Consider the following 26,215-nt stretch of genomic DNA (forward strand, 5'->3'; position numbering starts at 1 on the left):
ATAAGATAATCAATCTTTATCATAGTAGTTATGGCAGATGAAAAGTATGTATTGATAGAATAACTTTATTTGTCGGAAAAAAGGCATCGAGCTGTTGTTTTTTTATAAGCGATAATTTTCGAAGTGAACAAAATGCTGAAATTCAACTAATCAATTAACATTTATTCTATATTTTTATGAATTGAATTTTAATACGTTTTTATCGTAAATTAATATTCCTATGAGAAAATCTGTTTCTCATTCTGCAATGATTTGTTTGCTTATGATTAAGTTTCATAAATTTTATTTTTCTCTAATCGCAATGGTAATTCATGCAAAACGGCAGTACCTAATTCATGTTCGAAAAAATACATCTTTAAGAAGCAAAACAGAGTTACGGTAACGTGCATTAAAAGAGAGGTATTTGTAACACGAAATTTAATTAGCGTAAATCCAGAACAACAAATTGAAAACTCTAACTTTTTACACAATAAAAACGTTTTTGACACGAAAAGTGGTTATACATTCATACTATTTTTACTTCCTTGTACGAAGTAAAAAGGAAGTATTGTAATCGCGAAAAGTTTCAGGCAACATATTTCAACGAAAATATCCATTTTGACCGCTATCGAATGCAATTTAACGAAGTTTTTGCGTGATATCTGTACGTAAGGACAGAATAAATAACTCTTTTCCTCCAAAAAAATTATAAAACTGCTTTAAAATTAATTCTGAAGAGAATTTTTCTTGGCATCTGTACGAACGTATATACGTACGTATCTCGCATAACTCAAAAACGAGTAGCCTCATAACGTTGAAATTTTGTATATAGGACTGCTATAACATGTAGATGTGCACCTCGTATTTTGGTTGCTGTCGGCCGCACCAAACGTATATAAATATATTTATATATATATCCACTCTGTTCCCCGCTCAGTGATCTCAGTTTTTGATACTCTTATATGTTTGTAAATTGTACATTTTTGCTTTAAAATGATTGAATTATGGTGTTTTTATCTTCTGGTTAAGGTTTTTTATGGATTTTCGTAATTCTGGAAGCAATATTTGTACAATTATCAACAATTTAAAAGCTGTTTAAGTGCGGTTAAGTTTTAAACAACATGGCGGACATATTTGTTTACATTTGAAACAGCAGAATTGTAGATTTGTTGCCAATCTAGAGAGACTAAGCTTCGCAACACAAAAATAACGCCTTCATTTATTATTGCGATTTAAATCATGCTTAATCCTTTCTGGAATTTTTTCGAGGAAATAAGTGTTTAAGATTTGCTTCGTAATTTTTAATATAGATTTTAAGTTTTTATGTATTTTTGCCTTGTCGCGAAATGAGAACTGAATTAACGTTTTGAAGACGGGATGGCCATTATAGTGGCCATAGAGTCCTTCTTTGAAAAGACGGGGTTGTCCACTTTAGTGGCCATGTCTTTTTCCCTCATTTTCCAGGCTGAAACGTGGGGTGAAATGTCAAATTTGACGTCTCTGGGGTTTTAACCACTTATCTCTTTCAAAGATCTTCCTTTTGCGACATACATGCACCCCTCTGCGAATCCATTAAACTACACAGAAGAATCTTTGTTGCAAATAGGAAGTGTTTTCTTAAAGGGGGGAAAGCATTCGGTTCAAGATTCCCAGTCCTTTGGTAGCTTTTACTGCTACCAAAGCCCCGCCCTCAAAAGGTTAATTGAATGAAAAATACTCAATCGTCTGTGAAAAACTGTTCCTTTTCTGTTTTGTTTGCTTAATTTCTTTCATACATCGTTTTAACTTTATTATAGTATTTGAATAGAACATGTGGCAACGATAATTCTTCAAATGATATAAATTCTGTGCATTCAGAGTGTCGTTATAGTAAACAAATATAGTGAATTTTAAAGAGTGCATTTATTCTATTGTGGTTTATGCGATGTCGACGAAGTAGATTTAATTCAATCCAATCAATTTAAATGAAATTTAAGAAACAAATGCGTATAATTTAATATTCCGTACAAGAAAGTCATGTGGTGTACCCATGAGATATTTTTATTTCATTTGCAGAGTCATTAGGTTATTTGAAGCAGGTATAGTGAAAAAGGTGCAATGCCCTTGCCGGGACTCGAACCAGGACCTCTCGAATGCTCTTCAAGTGTGCTGCTATTACACCAAAAGTCATGCAGAAAGGAGGGAGAAAGTACCTTATATACTCCCCCATTTAAATGCCGGCTGGGGCTTAGGGGACCGAATCTCCGAATCCTAAGCATCATCACCCATTACCTTTTAGTTCGGGCGCCACTGTAGTAAAATTAGATTATTTTGAAGCAAAAATCGTGGAAAATGTACAATGCCGTAGCTGAGACTCGTGTTTGGACCAGTGCAATACACGCCAAGTGTGCTCCGGTTGCACCACGAAGGAATGCAGAAAGGAAGAAGCAAATATCATATAGACTAAAGAAACTGTATAGACAATTAAAATAAGAGGCAGCTTCGAAGCATTTTAAACTAACGCATCTCTGAAGGCTACCAATGCAATTAAATAAATTTTAATAACTTAAAAAGCCTCACTTTTAAATTCAACATTGTTATCCAAAATATCTAACAGCAGACGTTGCTCATAAGATTAGAATTGAAATAATACGAATCTTTCACAGCCTGTGTATTATGTTACATTGGACCTCAACTAAATGTCAAAATTTCAGCACTTTTAACTCCGTTAAATATTATAATCCCATGTTTGCTACTTTGTGTTACTGAAAATGCATACAAATTCTCCTTCTTTTAAAGGCATTCAACTCACTTTTTTCCCATCATATGTCTTAATAAATTTCAATTTTAAAAAAAGACTTATCAGTTTTTATATAATTTTCTCATATAAATAATTTTTAAATATATTGAATCATAAATATATTGAGATTTTTACATATGAGATCATAAATAAATTTTTAAATATGACACCAGAGAATTAAAAGTAATGTTATTAGGCCTCTCAGTGTGTTGAGATAACGACATATTTAAAATTAAGGTGTAATTTCTAGAATAATGCATCTCTTTTCGTCTTATTTTTCATCCTTTTTTCCCTATCGGAGTGTTGCTTACTGACCAATAGAAAGCCACAAAAGGATATTCGATATTCCTTCCGAGTTTTCCATTTGTCACAATTATTATTATTATTTCTTTTTTGGAGAGTTACATACCTTTTCTACTTATTTGGGATACATTTTAGGTCTGTTACCATTTTTCAAGTTGACAGATATGAATATCTTTACAAATGGTGGCAGTATTCAGACAGAAAAACTAAGAAACATGCATAGATAGGACTGTCTTTTCGCGTCACACAGGTCGCTGAGAAAAGTCAGAGAATACTTTTTGACTCTGCTTTATTTTCTAAATATTCTTTCTAAAATCTAGAAAGGGTATAGATCATTTATAATACTTATCTGCGGCAATAGAAAACCACTGAAGATCAACAAAATTGGAATAAAACTTCTCTCGTGTATTAAAGATGCAAAATAAATTATAACTTAAACTGAATATTCATATTTGAAAGAATTCAAATTTATTGATAAGTTTTTTACATGCGAAATACATCATATAATATTAAAGTAATAACGTGAAGCTTAATATATAATACAAAAAGAAGTGTAAATATATCGAGTATTCATTAAAGTAAAAGAGTATTTACGTTATTATGCCAGATAGCTATAGAAAACTGCTTGTAAATTATAGTAGAGAGCGGATCTTCCATTCCAGAGAAATACAGATTTGATAATTCACGGTTAAGCGTCAGTAATTTTACAGGGTATCCCATCAAGACCACCAAAATTCTGCACAGTCAGATTATTCGCTTGAAATACATAAAAAATGCCAAAAGAGCCGTTTGTATACGACCCATAGCTTTTGTGATAAATGGCGAAAGTATGACGTCACCCTATGCAAAAGGGAGGGGACTTTATTGGAAGCATCGACATCGGTATTTGCATGAACTTAGCAGAAAGATGCTCAAAATGTCCACTGCGCATATCGAGGCATACTAGCGTGCGCCGTGGAATAACTGACGTCGCAGTAGCGCAGCATAAAGACGAGCAATTAAGTCACTCTCCGTAGTAACTAAGTCTCCACAGAACAATTCCTTCAGGTGACAGATGATCCTTCTGATGGACCCACAACAAGACATCCAAAGGTGTCAGATCTGGCGATCGTGATGGCCATAAAACAGAACTCTTATGTTCATTTCAGTGGCATGGGGATTCCATATACAGCTAATCACGTGCAGAATACATACCACCACGCCAAGATTACCGGTAGCTACTAGATGCAGCCTTTTAAGACGATAGCTTGGAGTCATTCCACGGAGCGAACATGTAAGCCCCGTGCGCATTACGCAGTGCGAAAAATATGCGCATTGGGCAATTTAAACATCATCATATGCAAACATAGCAAATACTAGTTCCTCTTTCTAGTAAAGTTCCTTTTTCCCCCTTGCACCGAATATGATGTCATTTCCTCTTTCGCATTTATTTCGAAAATTATGAGTCATATCGACACAGTCTTTTAGGCATATTTCACGAACTCCAAGCGAGTTGTTCAGTTTGGGCAATCTTGAAGAGACATCCTGTATTTACCGTACTATTTGGAGCACATTTAAATTCACCATTTCGAATATCATCGTGAAAGGATAATGGATGGAGTTTCTTGATACAGTCTAGGATGGGAAAGGACAGACGTTTAACAATTATCCCTCTCAAATGTCTTTCAGCAGTATCTTCTGTCTGCCTCAAGAATTGGTGCTCACACGTTGTAAATAAATAGCATTCGTTCTCCCCACTAATTTCTCTTCTAAGTGTCCAGAGACTAACGACTGAAACAACATATATGAATGACGGCGCATGACTTCCTTGTATGGCCCACTAAATTATACACAAGTTTTTGCTGTGTTTCATTTAAGCTTATTTCATTAGAGATATATTTCTCGTTCAATTAATTCAGTTCTAACTTCGCGGTAAGCAAAAATATATAAAACCGCAAAGCGTCTTTATAGAAAATTGCAAAATCCAGAAAAACGTAAAACACAAACTACAGTTAAAAACAGTTAAGAAAAATACAATTAAAATTATTCTACGCAAAAATAAGCAATTTGGTCAGTGGGCAGAAAAACGGACTTTTCGGTGCCTTCAGTCGTGTTTAAAGAAAAAATGCACAATTTGACTACATATAGATTTACGCACAATTTGACTACGTATAAAATGCACAATTTGACTACGTATAGATTTACGCACAATTTGACTACGTATAAAGAAACTGAGCTCACTGAGCCGGGCAACATAGTGGTAAACGTACATAAGTTTTGTGAGGCAGCTTTTAGTCATGTTCCAGAAGCTCTATATACAAAATTTCAGCGTTCTTTGGCTACTCGTTTTAGAGTTATGTGAGATATATACGTACGTACTTTCAGACGTCATGAAAAAAAATCTCTTCTGAATCTACTTTAAACCCATTTTACAATTCGTTTTGGAGAAAAATTTCCTTTATTCTGTCGGCACGTATTAATGTCAAGCAAAATCATCGTTCAAACGGATTCAAGAGCCAAAAAAAATATTTTAGTTTAAATATGATACTAGAAATTTCTCGCGATGACAATACTAACTTTTACTTCGCATAAGGAAGGAAAAAAAGAATAATTACGTTTTTGTTCAAATCTTGTAATACAGATAGAGTTAGCAAACAAGATAGAGTTCCATAAGTAAGGTATTATTCATTTCATAAAGTTTTATGATGTTAGATTATGTATTATGGCAAAGCATTCGAAAGCCATCGTTCTTGGACGAAATATTTTCAAAAAGAGGCTTTTTCGGGAAACGTTTTCGTACATTACCACCACGTAGGCGGAAACCGTAACGTAGGCGGAAACCGTGAAGCGGCCATTATCCTGTCCAATCATTAGAAGGTAGTAGTTACTGTCCTCAGCCTTTAGCAAGAAAATATTACAGTAATAGCTCATAAATTCGCTTCCTTCGATTGCTATCATGCTTTATAGTAACAAGTCTTGTGATACTCTGTATTAAAAGTTTCTTAAAATTGTGTACTTGCAACTTTTGTTTCAATAACTCTGCGAATGTTTTCAGTAAATCCTTTTTAATTTTGTTTTCCTTTTTAAATTTAGTTTGCTGCGGAGTGGAAATTAAAAGGCTATCTGTTCCCCGATGGATTGAAAATGGCACGGAAAGTTCCATCACTCTAGACTGCGAATATATATACAATGAAAACGACATACGTCTTGTGGTGAAATGGTTTTTTGAAGAGAATTTGGAACCTGTATATCAATGGATCCCAGAACTAGGGGTTCGACACACTTCCGGCATCCTGAATGGAAGACTCGATCTCGACTATGCCGTCAACACAGTGGACGCTTATTCTAGGTACAGGGCGCTAAAGATTTCCCAGCCTTCCACAGAACTTAGCGGGAAGTACACATGCCTCGTCACATCTCTTGCCGGACAGGACTCACGGGCTCAACTTATGACAGTATTTGGTAAGACAAGAAGATTTCTTTTCGAGTTTCTTAACATGTTTGCACAACTAAGCAAAAGAACCCTTTAATTTGTATCTTTTTTACATGTTTGCCAAATTGACATAATTTAAAAGTTAGTTTTTGCTAACCTAGTTTTCGATTATCCGATGTGATTACAGTCCTTGTAACCTTGGATAATCTCGGTTTCATTGTTTATCATTTTGGGGCATGTCATTTTGAGCCGTACGATTAATTCTAATGCCTTTGTTCAGTAGAAAGAAATATTTCCTTCTTTCCTGTTTGCCGAAGTCTCAAACACCTCTCTTATTTACACCGAGAGAAAATAAGTATAACTTGTAGATTCATAAGGCTATTTCAAAACAGGAGATGTGAAAAATGAGCAACGCCCTCGCCGGGACTGGAACCACGGTCCTCTCGAATTCACTTCGAGCGTGCTGACCACTACACCACAAAGGCATGCCAAGGTAGCGGGAGAAATACCTTGTAACGTTGCGCGCTTCCAACCTGCACGCAACAATAGTGGTGACTGCTGAGAACTGGAAAGGAGACCAAAGTCTTGAGAAGGGTTTAAATCCCTTTTTATTCAACTTTAGAAATTACAAATGCATGCTCTTGACGCTCACAAACTACGCCGACCCGGCGGTAAAATAAAAATAAAAAAATAATTAAAGAATAGTAACAAGTGACTAACTACGAGGCTTTCTAAACGTAACTAACCTCACCGCGTTCTAAAATGCCGATGATAATTCAGCACTCTGAATATTACGTTGAAAGATTAACAATCTGCCGAGGCAAACACCCAGGCCGAAACGCGTGGTTCTTCGATTTCTAACTAGCCACCTCCACGCTCGTGAAGTAAGAAAGCACACTTTCGAACTCGTTTCCTTTCTATTTAACTCAGATACTTCCGCTGACAATTTGAATCTTTGCGCGTTCTACTAAAATTTACATACTCTGGCATTGGCAGTTCCAGGGGAAAGTAAGGCTTGACAGGAAAGATAATTTAAACTTAAAATAAATGTTAGTTAAAATAAATATAAACCCTACAACCTTATAAACTAACTAAACTTTCTGATTTGTAATTATATTTAAAGAGTGTAAAATGACTGCATGTAATGTAAACACTTTGCAGTTGTATTTCCAAAAATTCTAAACATAGCCATAGTCGGGGGCAAAATTTCTCTTCTGTAGTCTTTTAAATTACGATTCTTTGTTCTAAGTAAAGGAGGTATCGTAATAGCGAAAAATTTAGGGAATCGTGTTTCAACAGAAATAGCTATTTTGACAGTTCCCAAGTCTCTTTGGACGACTTTTTTGTGCAACGTCTGTACGTACGGACAGACTAAAGGAAAATCCCTCCGAAATAGATTATAAAATGGATTTAAAGTGGATTAAAAGCTTATTTTTTCCTGACTTCTGTACGTACATATGTATGTATGTATCTCACATAGCTCAAAGACGTTTAGACGTAGAATGCTGAAATTTTGTGCATGGAACTTCTAGAGCATCTTAGTGTGCAAACTCTTTTTTTTTTTTTCTTGCAATCGACAGAACCAAACGTGTGTGTGTGTACATACAAACACGCACACACATATATATATATATATATAACATCTAATAAAATTTATAGTAGGCAATTAAATTTCTAATTTTCAGTTAAAATACATCCCATCTTTAAAAATGCGTACAGCACCTTCTTACGTCAAGTTTCTCTGCAGAGATCAGCACTGTTGTGGACATTTATCTGATCATAATTTAGAACTCAAATGAAGCATTTCCGACTATGAATACCCCAGCCACTTTCCACGCATCACTTTTTCTCACCTGCTGTCGCTTGCATAACCCTCGTTCGTTGTTGCGCAGTATTTTCAATTGTTAAAAACTACAACTACGTATCTCAAAACTTGAGGTAAAGGGCCCACCAGCGGCCGAGCGGTAAAATCGCTGAACACTGGTAGTTCGATCCGAGGTTCGAATCCCGCAAACGGGCTGGCTGCATGGGCGTTTTCGTGGTTTTCCCCATGTGTAACGTGTATACGAGCCAGTTTCCCTTAGGAAGTCCTCCACGAAGGCATCCCTCCTCTTAGGCAGATAGCCCTCGAGGCTTTGCCATACTCACACACACACAAAACTTGAGGTAAAGGTTGCCCCCATTGTGCTGAGTCATGTAATGAGAAATGTTATGCAATATGACATGTTAATAAGCATCTACAAGTCATAAAGATATATTCTAATTACCAAGCTTTCTGCTATCACCATCCCAGCTATTCCAGCCGTAAAATTTAGTGAATGGGTTACACAAAATTCTCCCTTTTTACGAATTTATACATATATATACTCATCTTTTTACCCAGCTCAAAAATCCTTACTTTGCCAAGTGCTTTAAATGACGAAAATATTCATATTTTGGCAGTGCCAAATTTAAAAATAACAATAATAACTTTTAATGCTGTCTACCGGTTCCTATACTTATAGTTGGGAAAGTTTTACATTCGTTATAAATAAATAAAATTATAGGAATTTTGATTTCCGGATGATGAACATTGACGTGTAGATACATTAGGATTTTTTTGCCGGAGGGATGAAAAATTACCAACCGCCTTCGCCGGGAATCGAACCACAGACCTTTGAAATACCGGAGCTGACCTATGAATACTCTGTGTGCTGACCACTACACCACGAAGGCACGCTAGGAAGATATGCTCTAAAATATCTATATAATATGCTGTAAAGGAAATGTGAAGATATGCTATAAAGGAAGGAGGGAGAAATACCTTATATACTTCCCCTTTTAAAGGAAGATAAGATTTTTAGGGGATCCAATCATCAAATCCTGGGTGTGAAGAGTCATCATCCACAACCGTTTTAGTTCGGGCGCCACTGTAGAGACATTAGTCTTTTTCTGGAGGCCGGAGAGATGAAAATTTAGCAACCGCCTTCGCCGGGAATCGAACCACGGACCTCTGAAATACCGGCTCAGTGCCACTAGACCACGAAGGCACGCTAGGAAGGCGGGAGAAATACCTTAAAGACAGGAATGTTTAATTTCAAAATTTGAAATTTGGATGTCATTTCATCTTGCTTCGAGAGATCGGTTAATTAAGTTAGATTAATTCGAGGAAATAAGTTTAAATGAAGTTGAACAAAAAGTGTGTGAAGTTCAATAGACCGTATGATTAAGTTAAGCAGTGACAGATTTTTTTTAACTAGCTATTTGAAGGATTTGATGTGGTATCGTGGATAACTTTCTTGCAATCCATACCTTAGCCTGCAGCTATCAATTGGGATGAGTTGACATCCGTTTCTTGAGATAACACGGCTGATCTTTCAGGATTTGCATTTTTAAAACTTTACAGTGTTTAAACTGAGCCATAGTAAACGGTAACTCTTCTGTAGTTCGATTTGTTGGACTAAGTTTCACCTCTTTTCTTTACCAATCCTCAAAGAGGATAAGCTAAATATCTCCTTTCAGTTCTCGTGAAATAAGGATCAACACATCCGACTGGGAATTGTTAGGTCTGAAGGTCACGAGGAGCCTGAAGTTAATTTCTTGCGAGTCCCATTTAAAGGAAAGCTAAAGAACCTGTAAAGTTGGCATTTTACGAAATGAAATTGAATACTTATAAAATAACGAAAAATAATCTGAAAGCTTTCAGATTTTATATTACGCCTAAAGAAGTGGTTTTTGTAGCGTTTCGTGTGTTAACTTTATTAAATATCGTGTTCTTCTCACTTAAACCACAAAATTCAACACCAATGTCACAAAATATTTAAGAAGAGCATATCTTCAGAATTTTTGAAGCACATTCTTGCTTTTTCATGATGCGAGAAACATACATACATCCATGCAGATTCCTCATTATTTAATTTCTTTAAATATAATGCAGGGTTCTAATATTTGGTGGCAACAATTTGAAAAGTGATTCAGACTTTTATAGCGAATCTATGCAAAATGCCAAAACCAAATTAATAGCCTTTCTGGACAAATGTGAGGCTAAAAATCAAACTATAACTTTGCTATTAAGGAGACTCATATACCTTAAACCCCTCATGATTTTCGAATATGTGACTCTTGCAAGAATTGGGATATTTTATTTATTTTAAAAGCAATTACCTCCAACTTTTTACAGCTGACTACATAATATAGCTGCTTTAGAAACTAGTAACCAGAAAGTTTGTGTTGCCACAAATATTTTTGTAATTTAATCCTCTTTCAGACAAAATATTTCGCCATGTTTCCACCTTGCGCGCATGATATTTTAAAAATGGCTAATGGTACATACTTGAAATTGGATGGAATTCTTTATATGGGCACTATTTTCTAACTGAACCAACAATCTAATGAATATTTTAATAATGAAAAATTTTATGGATGAAAACATTACAAATTTTTTTTAATAAAATACATTTTATAAACTCAAATCAAAATAAAATAAAAATTTAACATGAAATTTTTGGAATTTTAGGTTCACAGTCGTTTCCAAATACTATAAAAGCTATATATTAAATATGGAATTAAATTATGAAACAGAATGTTTTAAACTGCGCGCGCAAGTTGGAAACATGACAAAAAATGGTGTCACAAAGCGGATTAAATTATAAAAATATCTGTGGCAACACAAACTTTCTGATTACTATTTCAGAAAGCAGCTATAGTATGTAATCATCTGTAAAAAGTTGGTAGTAATTGCTTTTAAAATAAGTAAGTTATCCCAATTCTTGCAACTGTCACCTATTCAAACATCTTATGGGTTTTAAGGTGTATGAGTCCCCTTAATCGTGACTTAAATATAGACCTAAGACTTGTAAAATTTCGGAATATCATACAACAATCTACCAAAGCGGAAAAAATAAAAGTAAAAGTTTTCAACCATAATATACCAGTTTCAAAAGCAGTAATCTATCTGTTGTACCTCATAACTTGACTTCTGCTTCCGGTGTTTCATAAAAACAACTTCCCATTGTTGAAGCTTAGATAAACAACCATTTCTTTGAAAAAAAACTACGGATGGATTCCATGAGATCGGAAGACAACGAACAAATATTTGTCCTATAATACTATGTTTCCTGAACTGAAAGTTGATATACCAGGAGAAGAAAACAATCCTGCTTAGCGGAAAAGAACAAAGTGAAACTTGATGTGGATGAACCTGTTTATAAGCTAAAAATAACATTAATTTGCTCTTTTTTCTAATTTTACCATTTTGTTTCTTCGGAAATATGATGTTCTTGTTCTAGACAGTAAAATTATATTTAATGAAATTCTCATTTTTTTGGATAAAACAATTCCAGTTTTATTTGATATTAAGGGGAATCATACACCTTAAAATCCATAAGATGTTCGAATAGGTGACTGTTGCAAGAATTGGGATAACTTATTTATTTTAAAAGCAATTACTACCAACTTTTTACAGCTAACTACATAATATAGCTGCTTTCTGAAATAGTCATCAGAAAGATTGTGTTGTCACAAATATTTTTATAATTTAATCCGCTGTGTGACAACATTTTTCGTCATGTTTCCAACTTGCGCGCGCAGTTTAAAACATTCTGTTTCATAATTTAATTCCATATTTAATACATAGCTTTTACAACATTTGGAAACTACTGTGAACCTAAAATTCTAAAAATTTCATGTTAAATTTTTATTTTATTTTGAGTTGAGTTTATAAAATGTATTTTATTTAAAAATTTTTAATGTTTTCGCCCATAAAATTTTTCAATATTAAAATATTCATCAGATTGTTGGTTCAGTTAGAAAATAGTACCCGTATAAAGAATTCCATCAAATTTCAAGTATGTACCATTAGCCATTCTTAAAATATCATGCGCGCAAGGTGGAAACACGGCGAAATATTTTGTCACAAAGAGGATTAAATTGCAGAAATATTTGTGGCAACACAAACTTTCTGGCTACTAGTTTCCAAAGCAGCTATATTTTATGTAGTCAACGGGAAAAGTTGGAAGTAATTGCTTTTAAAATAAATAAAATATCCCAATTCTTGCAACAGTCACTTATTTGAAGATCATGAGGGGTTTAAGGTGTATGAGTCCCCTTAACTTATTATTCTGGTATAACTCTTTGGTAATATACTTTTTAATCTGACACGAAAATTTAAGATTCTAATTAATCGTGAAAAATGAATATATATTGCTTGCAATATGTTCATTAACTTGTAGGTCCAATTTTATTTAATTTTACATTCTTTCCTATAAGCTTTCATTCTCTTAATTGTCAATGACAAAATATTTAAATTTGGTAGCGAACGTGAAGAAATGCGAATTCTATCTGGAGGAGATAAAGTCTAAATACTGGGTTTCAGAAGGAAAAGTTAGAGAGTTAGGCTGTTGCCGTTACCTCTGTAGCGTGAGCTTATATTTCCGCATTTATTTTACTTTGCTGCTACTAGTTTTCGACGCGGGTTTAAGAAACAGGAATATCTGAGCCTTGATGCTTAATTTCTACTACTTGTGAATATCTTCGAATTTTTATTTTAGCTCTGTTATTTCAGTTTTTCTGCGCCCAAATAAGGCCAAGTAAGGTGTTAGCGTCAAACACAAACTGTTTTCTGGGTACGCCAGCGGTCCTTATCATTTTCATTCTTACATGTTGACGGCTTGGTTACAAAACGTTGACGTCAAGTCGACGCAGGGTGAATTTTAAAGATTTTAATAAAGTTTACTTTTAACTACAAGTAATTCCTACAAGTGATAAGTGACGGTGGACGTGGGCACTGTCCCTTTACCGTAGCGGTTAATCAGTACAGCACGACGTCCACCCTTATCTAGAGATGGCTTGAGTGGAGCCACACAAGAGTCTCGCACCCAGCGCCCAGATCCAGCGCCGGATTCATCCAGAGGTCAGTCCTACCGACCAAAGCACCCCGGGATTCTCGTCATCCAGGGCGTACATACCTCCCATGCAAGGGCGCTATAAGTACAGATGAGAATTTACAGAAGAATTACATGTGTACAAATTAGCCTTGAGTGCTATTGGGCGGTTCCTGAATGCCTCTAGCATGCGTTATACCATAAGACTAATATGTTTACATATGTAGTACATATGTTTACATATGTGGTACCTCGAGCGTGCTGACCACTACACTACGAATGAATGCTAAGAAGACAGGAGAAATACCATATATTACTATCTAAATTTCGCTTCTTTTTATAGGAAATAATTTTTCATTTATTTAATCTCCATTAAATTATCTATCCATCTATCTATCTATGTATCTAAATCTCTATATATATATATGTGATGTACCAGCTTTTGTCCGGAATGAATAGATTGGTGAAGAAATATAGATGTAGTCGTAGCTTAAATTATCAGACGATGAGTTTAAAAAACAGGATCCATTTATTATTGGTTAGGAGAAATAAAAGTTACAAAAATCATATTTCCGAAGTAAATAAAAAAGAATTACTAATAACTTTTTGTATGAAGTTTACTGCATCGTTACATTAAAGAAAAGACCCCGATATTCCTTTGCGAGTCCTTTTATAGCCTCTAGAAAGGCGGAGCTTCAAAGAAAGGACGTCAGCCTCGTCAGCCATTCCAGTTCGCTTTAAATATCTGCAGAACATTCTATAACTGTACGTGTAGAAAAAGGCGGGAAAAACAACTTGACTACGGGGCTGTGTATTTAATTCCACGTACTTTCAAATAAGAGACCGTCGCCATTAAAAAATGAAAAGAACATACAACTAGAATTTTAAGTATGTTCTTGACTATGGAATTTTATCATTATTATATATATATATATAGAGAGAGAGAGAGATTCCTCAAAAGTACAAATATATAAGGTTTAATGGTAAATAAAATCAAAACCTCCTGCGTTCCTATCCTAGGAAAACTCCTTCAGAAGTTCTATTCAAAACATTAAGCAAAATATGATTAACTTATCAGGTTCTATGTTCCGTCTTACTTTCTTTGGGAACATGCACAGACCTGACTCGGAACAGGGAGCTTACTAAAGCTATGTTCAATAAATGTGGGAAGTAGACAGGATACACAGGAAGGATATACAAAACCCTTTATTTTTCACTCTTTACAATAATTTCCGTACTTCGGAATACAGAGACCAACTACTTGTGGTCTGAACGTAAGAATATAAAAATATTTAACCAAACTCTAACTTAACTTTGAAATAATAAACGTGGAAGACTGGCCTTATATTAACAGGAAGCTGTATGTAGTACAGAGAACTGTTAACACTAAATTACGTTTAAAATTATCAAGAGGATTAAACCTCTGGCCTGGAAGGCAACCAGCAATCGAGTAAAACTTCTAAGGCAAGTGGCCTGCTTCGACTAACTCCTTCCTCTCTCTCGCTTGGTAAAAAGCCACAACTTAAGTACTTGGCTTTCGTCAGACAAATTTTGCGTAAATAAGTTAACGCTTTTAATTCTGGCCGGAAGTAGAAAATAAGAAGTGATAGTAAAGATTTAAAATAAAATAAACGTTAGTAAAACTTAAGATCCTTACATACTTCCCGCCAGAGTTAATTAGTTTGAAACTGAGGTCTAAAACGACCTTGTTGAAAACTTTTAGCTCTAGAATCTAACGCGAGGCCAATCTTTTACAAACATTTCTCACTAGAAACTAGAAATTTAAAAAAAAAAATTGTTTTTACAATAGCAGCTCCATGGACACCCAATTTTTCATCTGTACTGCATCTAAACAGGAGCTTTTATTCAAATCTGGTTCCTTCCAGAAATCTGGAAGGAAAACTAGTTTAATGAAATGTTACACAATGAAATGGCAAGTAACATGCATATTTATATTTCTCTTAACATTCTTATTTCATTCATGACTGTTTTAATTATCTCTCCCCGTGCTCTCTGACATGTGCTGTAAAAGGACACCAAACACGAATGTGTTTATGTATACGTGTTCAACACTGCCTCCTACAATCAAAACACTAACGTGTTAAAATTCAACATAACCAGACCTCGTAACACACCCTATCTTCAACTCTAACCCTGAGGTACTATTCTGAAAGTGGTTAACTCTGAAGTGTAGCGTCAGAGAGCCTAACTACATTCATTCAACCTTTAACACATATTCACCATAATTTGGTCTATTTTCAGTCACACGAATAAGTTTAATTTTTTTTTTTTTTTTTGCATTACTTTCACTTTTACCATATCATAGTATTTCTTAACATTTAAAATAACAGTTCACATTGTATATAAGAACATATTAACATGCCGTTAATTTTACGCATTTTAAAACATACATTAGTAGTACATTGTTAACTTCTATTCTTTTCAAAGCAAGTGCCAATTCTTCTACATTGAGATACTACATTTCAAAAAGTCTTTCAGACTAAAACTTCTTTCTTGCCAGAATGTTTTAAATAAAATTTATGCAATAACTTTTACAATATTTAAGTCTTTACATATTCCTATTATACATCAACTTTAGTTTTACGCGCGAGTAATTGAAAAACATAATACCAAAATCGGTAACAACTCATTTCTCGCCTTTTTTAGCGATAAAGGTAGACCTCACATGAGGTAAAACTTCTTGAAATCTGCCACTTGCAGTAAGAATGAAAGATTAACTTAAGTTTGCAAAGTAACATAAAATTTTACTTATCTTTGTGATATTCGGACATTCTTTTCTGAGCCCAGTCCTGGAAGGTAGCGCAGATTCTCGTTTGATTAATCCTCCTTCTTGTGCGGGCTCCTTCCTCTAGAAGCTTTCTTTTCCTCCAGTTCGGTCACACTTGAATACCTTCTTTTTCGCCTCTGCCTGTGGTCTTGGCCGTTTGATGGCAGCTGGTCTTGGCGGAACCGGGACACTTCTTTCGCGTTCCTGCTTGGACCTCGTTGCTGGCCGTTCAAATTTTCCTTGTAACTTTTCCTCTGCCGCTGGTGGCCCTTCCGCAGTTCGGCGACATTTGCTGCGGAGAGTCCTGTCCGATGAGTTGATCTTCCGCTTGGGAGCCAGGTTATAGTTGCCGTTATTTCTCCTGGCTTTCTTTGGATTCGTCGTACTTCTCCCTTCTTCATTCTGGGGGTGTTCGTGAGCTCTCTTTCCTGGACGGTGGAACGGCTTCTTTTTCTTGTTACCTTCAATTTTCCAGCGGGGAAACTTTCTTTTCAATTGCTCCTGCCCCCTAATCGCTTGTCCTTGTGCTTGACGTTGTTCCACCTCTGGAGCTTGTGCCTGCCGTGTCTGCCGTGCCGGATCCTGCAAAAGATCTTTGAAAATTTCCATTTTATTACGATCATTGTAGGGTTTTATTTGATCAACGTTTGCGGAGCACGTTTCACCATTTCTGGCTTTTAACAACATTACAGCGTGAGTTATTTTTTCTATGACATATGGTCCTTCAAATCGTGGAAAAAATTTGGTAGTTTTATCTTCTGCTGCTGAAGAAAGTGAATGCTTAATTTTTATTACTTCATCCCCTAAGTTACTCCCCGTCGTTTCAAATCATAATAAAGCTTCTGTTTTCTCTGTGCTACTTCAGTATTCTTTTTTGCTTTTTTAATTAATTTTTCTATATCACCCATTTTAAATTCTGGGGCTCTTTGTTGCACATAAAATAATTTATCTAACGGCGTTATAATCTTTCTGCTTAAAAATAACTCAGCAGGAGTTTTGCCCGTTGTATCATGTTTTGCGGTCCTAAGGGCGAAAGCAAATTCATTTACATAGTTATCCCAGCTTTTATGAAATTTTTTAACATAACTACGGATAATTTTCACTATATTTCTATTGACCCGTTCCGCTATATTTGATTGCGGCCGATACGGGACCATTTTTAAATGATGTATGCCCAGTTTTTGGCACATGTCTTCAAATACATTACTTACAAATTGAGGACCATTATCCGATATAACTTTTAGGGGCGCCCCGTATTTTAAAATATATTTATTTTAAATAGAATCAGTAACTAATTTCGCGGAGGCTCGTTTTAAGGGAACAATTTCGGTCCACTTACTAAAATGATCAACCATAACAAGGAGATACCGACTTTTATTTAACTGACTTTTGGGGAAAGGGCCCAATAAATCGATGCCAATTATTTCATTTGGAAATTCGGATTTAATACTATTTAGAAACCCGGCCGGGCGGAAATTAATGTAATTAACTGCTTGACATGTTGGGCAGGACTGGACATACGCCCTTGTTAACTTTTGCAGTCCAGGAAAATAGACTGCCTCACGTACGCGTTGTATAGTTTTTTGAATACCAGCATGAGAAGCTAGAAGAAGGGCTGCCATGCAACTCCTGCAGGATATTTAATCTAAGACTAGCTGGGATAACAGGTCGAAATTCGTTGTTGGAATTCGTAGTTTTTGTATAAAATAATAGACCATCTATTAGTTCGTAATGGGCCGCCCTATTTCTTATCGCCACAATATCTTGGTGGCTAAAATTTTCAGGATCCTTTAAATACTCATAAATGCTTCCAAACTCAGGATCCTTACCCAGTTCGGTTATTACAGTTTCTCGGGAATTTATTGTACATGCTGTGAGCATTGCCACCTTTACAGTATTACCTTCTTCATCTATTTTAATTCTGGATAGGGCATCTGCTATGATATTTTCCTTTCTGGGGGTATGCTTGATTACCAGATTATATTCTTATAGCTTGAGTGCCCATCTTATTAACCTTGGGGATATGTTTTTCCCTGAGTACAATCTAGTTACCGCCGCATGATCAGAGTACACTGTTATTGGCGCCTTTCCAAAATAGACTCGGAACTTTTGCACTGCTAACAGAACTGCAAGTGCCTCTCTCTCGGTCTCGGAATAGTTTCTTTGTGTTTTATTTAAAGTTCGGCTAAAAAATGCCACGGGCTGCTGATTTTGTGAACGTACCGCTCCTACCGCATAATCCGAAGCATCCGCTGAAATTTCTAAATTCTCATCCTTTTCAGGAAATTTCAACACAGGGGCTTGCGTTAATGCTTGCTTTAATTTTTCGAACGCACTATTGGCTTCGGCCGTCCACGAGAATCTTGCCTTTTTCCTTTTTAATTTTAACAATGGTTCAGCAATAGCTGCAAAATCTTTTATAAAGGACCTATAATATGAACAAAGCCCAAGAAAAGAAGAGAGCTTCTTCGCCGTGTTTGGAGTCGGATACTTTTGTACATCAATTATTTTTGATTCGTCTGTCTCGATTCCTTTCTGAGATATTTTGTAACCTAAATATTTTAATTCAGGGGCTGCAAATTTGCACTTTTCGACATTAACTTTTAGACCGGCCTCATTTAATAAAGAAAACACCTGTCTTAAATCCTGTACATGTTGGTCGTGATTATCACTAGTAATAATGATATCGCTTAAATAGATAAATGTGGACTTTCCAAGAACAGGCCTTAACACAATGTCCATACATCGCTGAAATGTTGCCGGTGCCCCTGAAAGGCCAAACGGCATACGCAGAAATGCATAAGTGCCAGACTTGGTTATAAAAGCAGTCTTAGGCACGTCCACAGGCCTAACCCCTATTTGAAAATAACCAGTCGTTTAGTCTAAAGTCGTCATATATTTGGTCGATGTTATGTTCCTTAGAATTTCTTCAATAATAGGTAACGGATATACCGGATATTCAGTTATGAAGTTTAATTTACGGTAGTCAATAGCGAATCGCCACCTTTTTGGCTGTGTCAATGGATAGTCATTATTTTTGTTACATAAAACCACCGGGCTAGCATAACTACTTGAGATGGGCGTTATGATCTTTTAACGTAGCATATCGGTGATATGCCATTCTATAATTTTTTCCTTATTCTTATCATACCGGTATGCTTTGTGGCGAACTGGCATTGAATCTCAAGTGTCAATACTATGGTTAGTAACCTGAGTAAATCCTGGAATATCACTAAATAACGAAGAAAATTCACTTACCACTTGTCAGATTCTTCGTTGCTCTTCATTAGGCAGGTGGTCAAGGTTTAACATCGGCGGTTGAGCCTTTTCTTCTCGAACCGGTTTCATCGTCAGCTTAAGGGACGCTTCATTAAAATCCAGCTTTGCTTGTGCCTCTGAAAGAAAATCTATTCCTAAGATAATATGTGCTTGCAGATTCTTTCCTATGAAAAACATAACATTTACTTGTTCGTCCTTGATACGGATGTATAGTGGTAATTTACCTATGCACTTACATCTTTCTCCTTGCGCCGCTAACACTGTCGTATTATCCGAATTATATATGCGGTATTTCCGAAAATACTTCCTAAAAAATCTTCTGCCACACAGGAACACTGCGCGCCTGTATCCAGGAGTGCGGTGGCTGGGATATTATTCACCAACACTTCAATCTTCGGAAGAGTCAAATTTTTTACCATTACTGTATTTAACTTGTAGGAAGAGGGGTTTTCTTGGCCTTCGGATTTCCGCACCCTCCCGTCAGCAGAAATCCGTTTTAGTTTAAATCCTTTTTTGTTTCCATGCTTTCCTTCTTTTTCCACTGGCCTTGAGACTTTTTTCCTGGGTTGCTATCGAACTGTCGACGTTCGCCGGCTGTTTTTGAATGCTCGGGTTTCCTTGCCCACTGATTTGCTTTGCTTCCGTAGCCGTGTGCTTGACTTTGCTGTGGTCTTGGCGCACCAAATTGGTTTCGTTGTTGATATTGGCGTCTTCTTTCAATGTCCGTCGTTCTTCTACTTTCAAACTGGATTGCTAGCTCAAATAATTTTTCCAGTGTAATCGCATTCCTTAATTCAATAAAGTCTTGCACTTGGGAAAGTAACCTCGGCAAAATCACTTGAATTATCTCAGGATCCGGACGGTTTCCATACAAGAGTTTGAAGACGTGAATTTTTCTTAAAATAAAGCTTGAGAGATTTTTGATTCTTTGCTGATATATGCTGAAAAGTTCCGTTTCTAATTTCGCACGATCCCTTACGACAGGGAAGGCTTTTACTAGGGCAGTCTTGAAATTTTCGTAAGTGTAGGTGGGACTTCCTGCTTGACCCAAGAGTCTTCTGGCTATACATTTGAACCAATTAAGCGCTTGGCCCCTCAAAGCGCTGGTAGCTAAGGTAACTTTTTGAAACTCGTGCACGGGGTAGAGCATGAAGTGGTCAACCAATTTTTCCAAACAACTGGTTACCGGTGAGTTTCCATTAAATGTTGCTTCTGGTTTCATCGAAGCGCGCATGGTCTGGACGATGTAACCAAATCCTTCCAGGGCGGCAGCTGGCATTTCTGGATTCTGAGCCGCTTCTGCAGGCAGCACGGGTTCTTCTTGAAACTCGGCCATGGTTATTCTTCTTCGTTGGGCGCCACTATCAGTTTCTATGTTCCGTCTTACTTTCTTTGGGAACATGCACAGACCTGACTCGGAACAGGGAGCTTACTAAAGCTATGTTCAATAAATGTGGGAAGTAGACAGGATACACAGGAAGGGTATATAAAACCCTTTATTTTTCACTCTTTACAATAATTTCCGTACTTCGGAATACAGAGACCAACTACTTGTGGTCTTAACGTAAGAATATAAAAATATTTAACCAAACTCTAACTTAACTTTGAAATAATAATCGTGGAAGATTGGTCTTATATTAACAGGAAGCCGTATGTAGTACAGAGAACTGTTAACACTACAATACGTTTAAAATTATCAAGAGGATTAAACCTCTGGCCTGGAAGGCAACCAGCAATCGAGTAAAACTTCTAAGGCAAGTGGCCTGCTTCGACTAACTCCTTCCTCTCTCTCGCTTGGCAAAAAGCCACAACTTAAGTACTTGGCGTTCGCCAGACAAATTTTGCATAAATAAGTTAACGCTTTTAATTCTGGCCGGAAGTAGAAAATAAGAAGTGATAGTAAAGATTTAAAATAAAATAAACGTTAGTAAAACTTAAGATCTTTACAAACTGTTTTTATTTGTTTATCCTGCTGCATATATTTGACACCTTAATTACTTTTCCCATTTTCATTGTAAGAATGAAATTTGCCAAATATTTCTAACTTTAATAATAATATAATATCAAATAATAACGTAGTCTCACTCCCAATTGCCCGCTTTAAATTTCCTGTACAATGTTTTCCTAGAATAGGATAATCTCTTTAAGTTGTTTTTTTCTGCGTTGGTTCACGTTTCAAACTGTTGTCACCAAATATGATCGCCATGTATTATATTTGAAGTAACTAAATAATGAAGAATCTGCATGAAGGTTTTTCGCATTGTTAAAAGAAAGAACGGTACCTATAGCCATCCAGTTTTGAACAACGTAGCCAACCGAACATGGGCACTTGGAAGTCCAAGTTTTGAATTTCGAATTTGTTTTATTATCTATTTCAAATTTTGTAAACCTTTATCGAATTTGCGATTAACAAACTCAACGATTTCAGAGCGAGAAATAAGAAATCTGTACGGTAAAAACATTTTTATCTTCAGCGTGCGAGATTATGTTTAGTTTAGTTTAATTTACGAGTATGCTGCAACCCTCCTGGCCGACAATAATCGGCCTCATGGTTAACGCAGCACACCCGACGCAGGCAAACAAACAAGCAAAAAAAATAAAAGATTAAAATATTTAATGTCCTATCCTATGATAGTTTTGTTTTCATTCACAATCCTCATAATTTCTGTTGCATAGCTATTCAAGAATTTTACTTTTTTCAATTACATTCTGTTCATTTATTTTTCCAAATCTCGTCCTCACACTCTCGGTCAGTTTACATTCTTCCGTAAAATGAGCTGCATTTCCGTACTTCCCACAAGCCAAGCATTGATCATTGCCCTGGAGATTAAAACGTTTTAAATAGGCCTGAAATCTACCATGATCCGTGATAACTTGAATAGTATCTATATTATTAAATAGATTCATTTTTCTTTTTATGATCAAAATCCTCAAGTAACCCTTGTTTTATTTGAACCATTCTATTCCCGATCCCATTTCTCAATCATACTTGCTTTCGTGTCTCTCAAGGTAATTCTTCTGGAATCATTAATAGCGACATAAATATCACCCTCTTCCAGGACAGGCTCTTTAGCTAGCATATCCGCCCTTTCATTCCCGATAACACCAATATGTGCCTTGACCCAATGAAAATATATACCATTTTTCTCTCTTATTTTGTTATAAATGTTTCTTATATCCAAAAGAAGTCTATTGCTTGGTTCCGGATTTGGCCGAGAGAGCATCAGAATAAATATGTATTGTAAAGTATTATTTTAAGTTTTTATAACTCAACCGCAGTGCCTCTCTAATTGCAACCGCTTCAGCTTGATACACTGATTTATTTCCTTCTAATCGTATTTTTATATTATAGATTATGTATCTATAATGTATCGGAAAGTGTGCGAGCGAGATTATGTAAGAATTGGAGGCTCCTTTCTGCCCACCTGGACACGAGTGTCCCCATACCTCAAAAGAAGGGGCCTCGTATCTGCACAAACGAGGGCAGCCAGTAACACAGCCACCCCCAAACAACAAACAAAAATACTAAATCAAAACTAAATAAGCACAACTAACACAAAATTACAGACTAAAAAACAAACAAAAACAATCCATAAACACAAATTCACAACATAGAACACCACAGATATCCAAAACCCATATAAATACAAAATTCAATTTTAACAGAAGATTCCTACTAGCGCCCAGTTTTCATTCATAAACTTCATTAGATCAATAGAATATGATTTAAAACTTTAAAATTAATGACACTTACATTAAAATCGGTAATGTTAAAAATCTCTCTAATAGGGGCTGTTAAACTACAATCAACCACGAAATTCCTAGCATCACCATCAACCTGACAACTATTACATAATTTATTTTCCTGCAGTTTAAATCGGTTGAAATAGAACGGAAACCTACCATGTCCAGTTAGAACCTGATTAACATAATGTTGTTCATACATTTCATTTTATTTGTGATTTTAATTAGTTCCATAAATCCTTTGTTTTTAGGTGAAGAGAACCACTGTATTATCTTTTGGGCGTAATATAAAATCTGAAAGCCTTCAGATTTTTTTTCTTAAAGAATTTTTTAAATGTCACATCATATGCTGTAAACAAATTAGGAAGTTGAAAATTTTAATTTTAAAATGTTCGCTTTTAAACTAAAGCTATAGCTTATGTTTACGATGCACTCCATCTTGGATTTGACTTAATTCTGTCAAAAATATTCTAAAAAGTTTCATTCAAAGTGCTAGTTTTTCCCTATTCAAAAATTCTTATCCAAGAAAAATTTTAAACTTTTTCCCAAGTGTTAGAGGTGAGAAATGAAAACGTAAATCTATATTTCTCTATTCTTTTTACAGGAAATAACTGACAGAGAATTTGACTACATCAGGATCGAGAATGAAAAATTCACTGCTGCAAGATTTTTACGTGTCCTTACTTGAATTTATGCTTTCATGACTCCATAACCGCAGGGATAAACTATAGGGCATTCGGTATTTCTAGTTATTTCGAAACTGCCTCACATATGGAAATAGCAGAATAAATGGAAAAATGGCAATGATATTCAATGCGTAGTCTCTGTCAAAACAATGCTGCATCCATTGTCAGAATCTCGGGCAGTAATAACATACTTCAGCGAGTTTTTCCGAAGAAATATTTCAGTCGTTTCTTCAGTAGTTTTGGTTTAGGATGATTGTTTTTGTGATGAACACTGTGGTGAAACTTCTGGTTGCCTGTTTGTTTCATATGCTTTATGAGCCTTAGAAATGGTTGTCTGTGCCCGACTAGTAATCAAAACCATCCACTAATGGATTAATACTGCTACTCGCTGAAGCTTCTACTCTAAAAATAAAAATCTTTGTTGTTCGTAAACAATCATAGATGATAAAAGAAAATGATATGTTTGCAGGTAATGTCGATATAGGGGAATTTTAACGTTTTCTTGCAGTGAGAAAAAGTTTTGTAGATAGAATCTGTATAAACTGGAATGATAAATCTCATTTACATTATATACTACCATACGTTTTCTTGTTAGCTATTTATCACTATGGTAATACAGTTAATACTAAGGAAAATGGTGAAAAAATAAGATGCCGTAATAAAGCGTATACATAAAGCTATAGGTAACATTAACGGTTTTTGCTCAAACTTTTTTGAAGTAAAAGCTAGAGGCGGTTCAAATTCTAAAATTTTCGAATATGAATTATAAAATGTTTTTGAATATTTCAAATACTTCATTTAGAAATAATAATATAAAAAAGAAGGGAAGAAACATTTATTTAATATTAAAAGTTTTTAATTAAATCAAAATAATTTTTTTATTTAAAGGAAAAATAAATTTAATAAGGCAATTATTGAAACTAGTCATACATTCGTTAAGAAAATGCAAACCGAATTCGTTACATGAAGTGCATAGGCAAATCTTTCAAATTTTAAGATTTGTTTCTTAAATATATTTTGTATTTGTAAATATATGTATTTTTTTGGTAATTTGGTACTATTTTCGTTCAAATTTTTAAAATTTTTCCAAATTTTCTTTTTAAATCCTAAGCGGTAAAGATGGATAGGGTTGCTTCAGGTGTTGACACAAATGAGCTTTGAGCATAATATTCTAAGTTTCTGTAAAGTAAAATCTACAGCTTGTTCAGCCTGTAGAAGACTGCCCTAGCAAGCTGTACGGCCTACAGCTTCTACAGCCCTCTACTGTCTTCTACAGCCTACACCTGTCTTCTACAGTAGTCTGCTTACAGCCTGTCTTCATATATAGGCGCATTTTAAATGTATCCCTAAGAGTAAACACGGAAATGATATTTGTGATTCAGATAGCGCTGACTCTGCAATCGTTTTTAATAGAACTAAAGTTGAAAAGTCTTAATAAAAATGTTTATCTTAATGTTAAGATTAGAAAGATTTGAATAAGGAAAACCGCAAAAGACTGAAGATTTGAAATTTCAAATCTTCAGTCTTTTTCACGTTTCGTGGGTTCGAGGATTGGAAGATTCGAACTTTCTGTCCATTGCACAAGTAAAAATGATGCTTGAGAGCTTATAACGTTGCGCGCCTCCAACTTGCACGCAACCAAGAGGTGACTGTGAAAACTTGTATAAAAGATAGAGCCTTGTGAAGGGTTTAAGTCCCTTTTTATTCAACGTAATAAATTACAATTGCGTCCTCTAGACGCTTACAGACTGTGCCAACTTGGCAGGCAAATAAAAATAATAACCTGAAAAGAAAGTAAAGACAAGATTCTAACTACGAGGCTCTCTAAAATAACTAACTCACCGCGTTTTACAATACCGCTGCTAATTCAGCAGACTTGAAGCTCACTGGAACGAGTACCACTACTTCCCGCCAAGCACATAGGCCGCAACCCGGTGTTCTTCAATTCTCGCTAACTACCTCCGCGCTCGCTAAGTAAGAATATCACACCGAACTCGTTTCCTTCTATTTAAATCAGAATACTTCCGCTGATAATTTGAATCCTTGCGCGTTCTACTCAAATTTACATATTCTGGCATTGGCAGTTCCAGGGGAAAGTAAGGCTCGACAGGAAAGATAGTTTAAACTTAAAATAAATGTTAGTTAAAATAAATATAAACCCTACAAGCTATACGGAACCAAATGATTGTTCTCACCGCAAAGTTAAATAATATTTCTATATATTTGATGCAACTTCACTCCAGATTCTTTTTAAACCAAAGCAAGTGTAGGGAAAAGGATTATTTCAAGAATTAAGGTAGATAAGCAATGGCAGATGCAACAATGCCACTTTAGTTTTAGGGACATTTTAAATGCACAGAAAACTCCTTAATTGCTCATAACCCC

At 35.5% G+C, this 26,215-nt stretch overlaps 1 protein-coding gene across 3 annotated transcripts in view; it reads left to right on the top strand.

The window, feature by feature from the left end:
- Nucleotides 1–26,215, top strand: part of LOC118183330 (uncharacterized) — a 748,198-nt gene that overhangs the window by 370,096 nt on the left and 351,887 nt on the right. For all 3 annotated transcript variants that reach the window (XM_085816501.1, XM_085816502.1, XM_085816503.1), the window contains exon 2: nucleotides 6,134–6,502. In XM_085816501.1, the coding sequence (XP_085672627.1) occupies nucleotides 6,134–6,502 (369 nt within the window). The remainder of the gene's footprint in view (nucleotides 1–6,133; nucleotides 6,503–26,215) is intronic.

The sequence above is a fragment of the Stegodyphus dumicola genome, chromosome 5 (genome assembly GCF_044657685.1).
Source record: "Stegodyphus dumicola isolate Sdum_Otavi_A_Nest chromosome 5, ASM4465768v1".
Lineage (NCBI taxonomy): Eukaryota > Metazoa > Arthropoda > Arachnida > Araneae > Eresidae > Stegodyphus > Stegodyphus dumicola.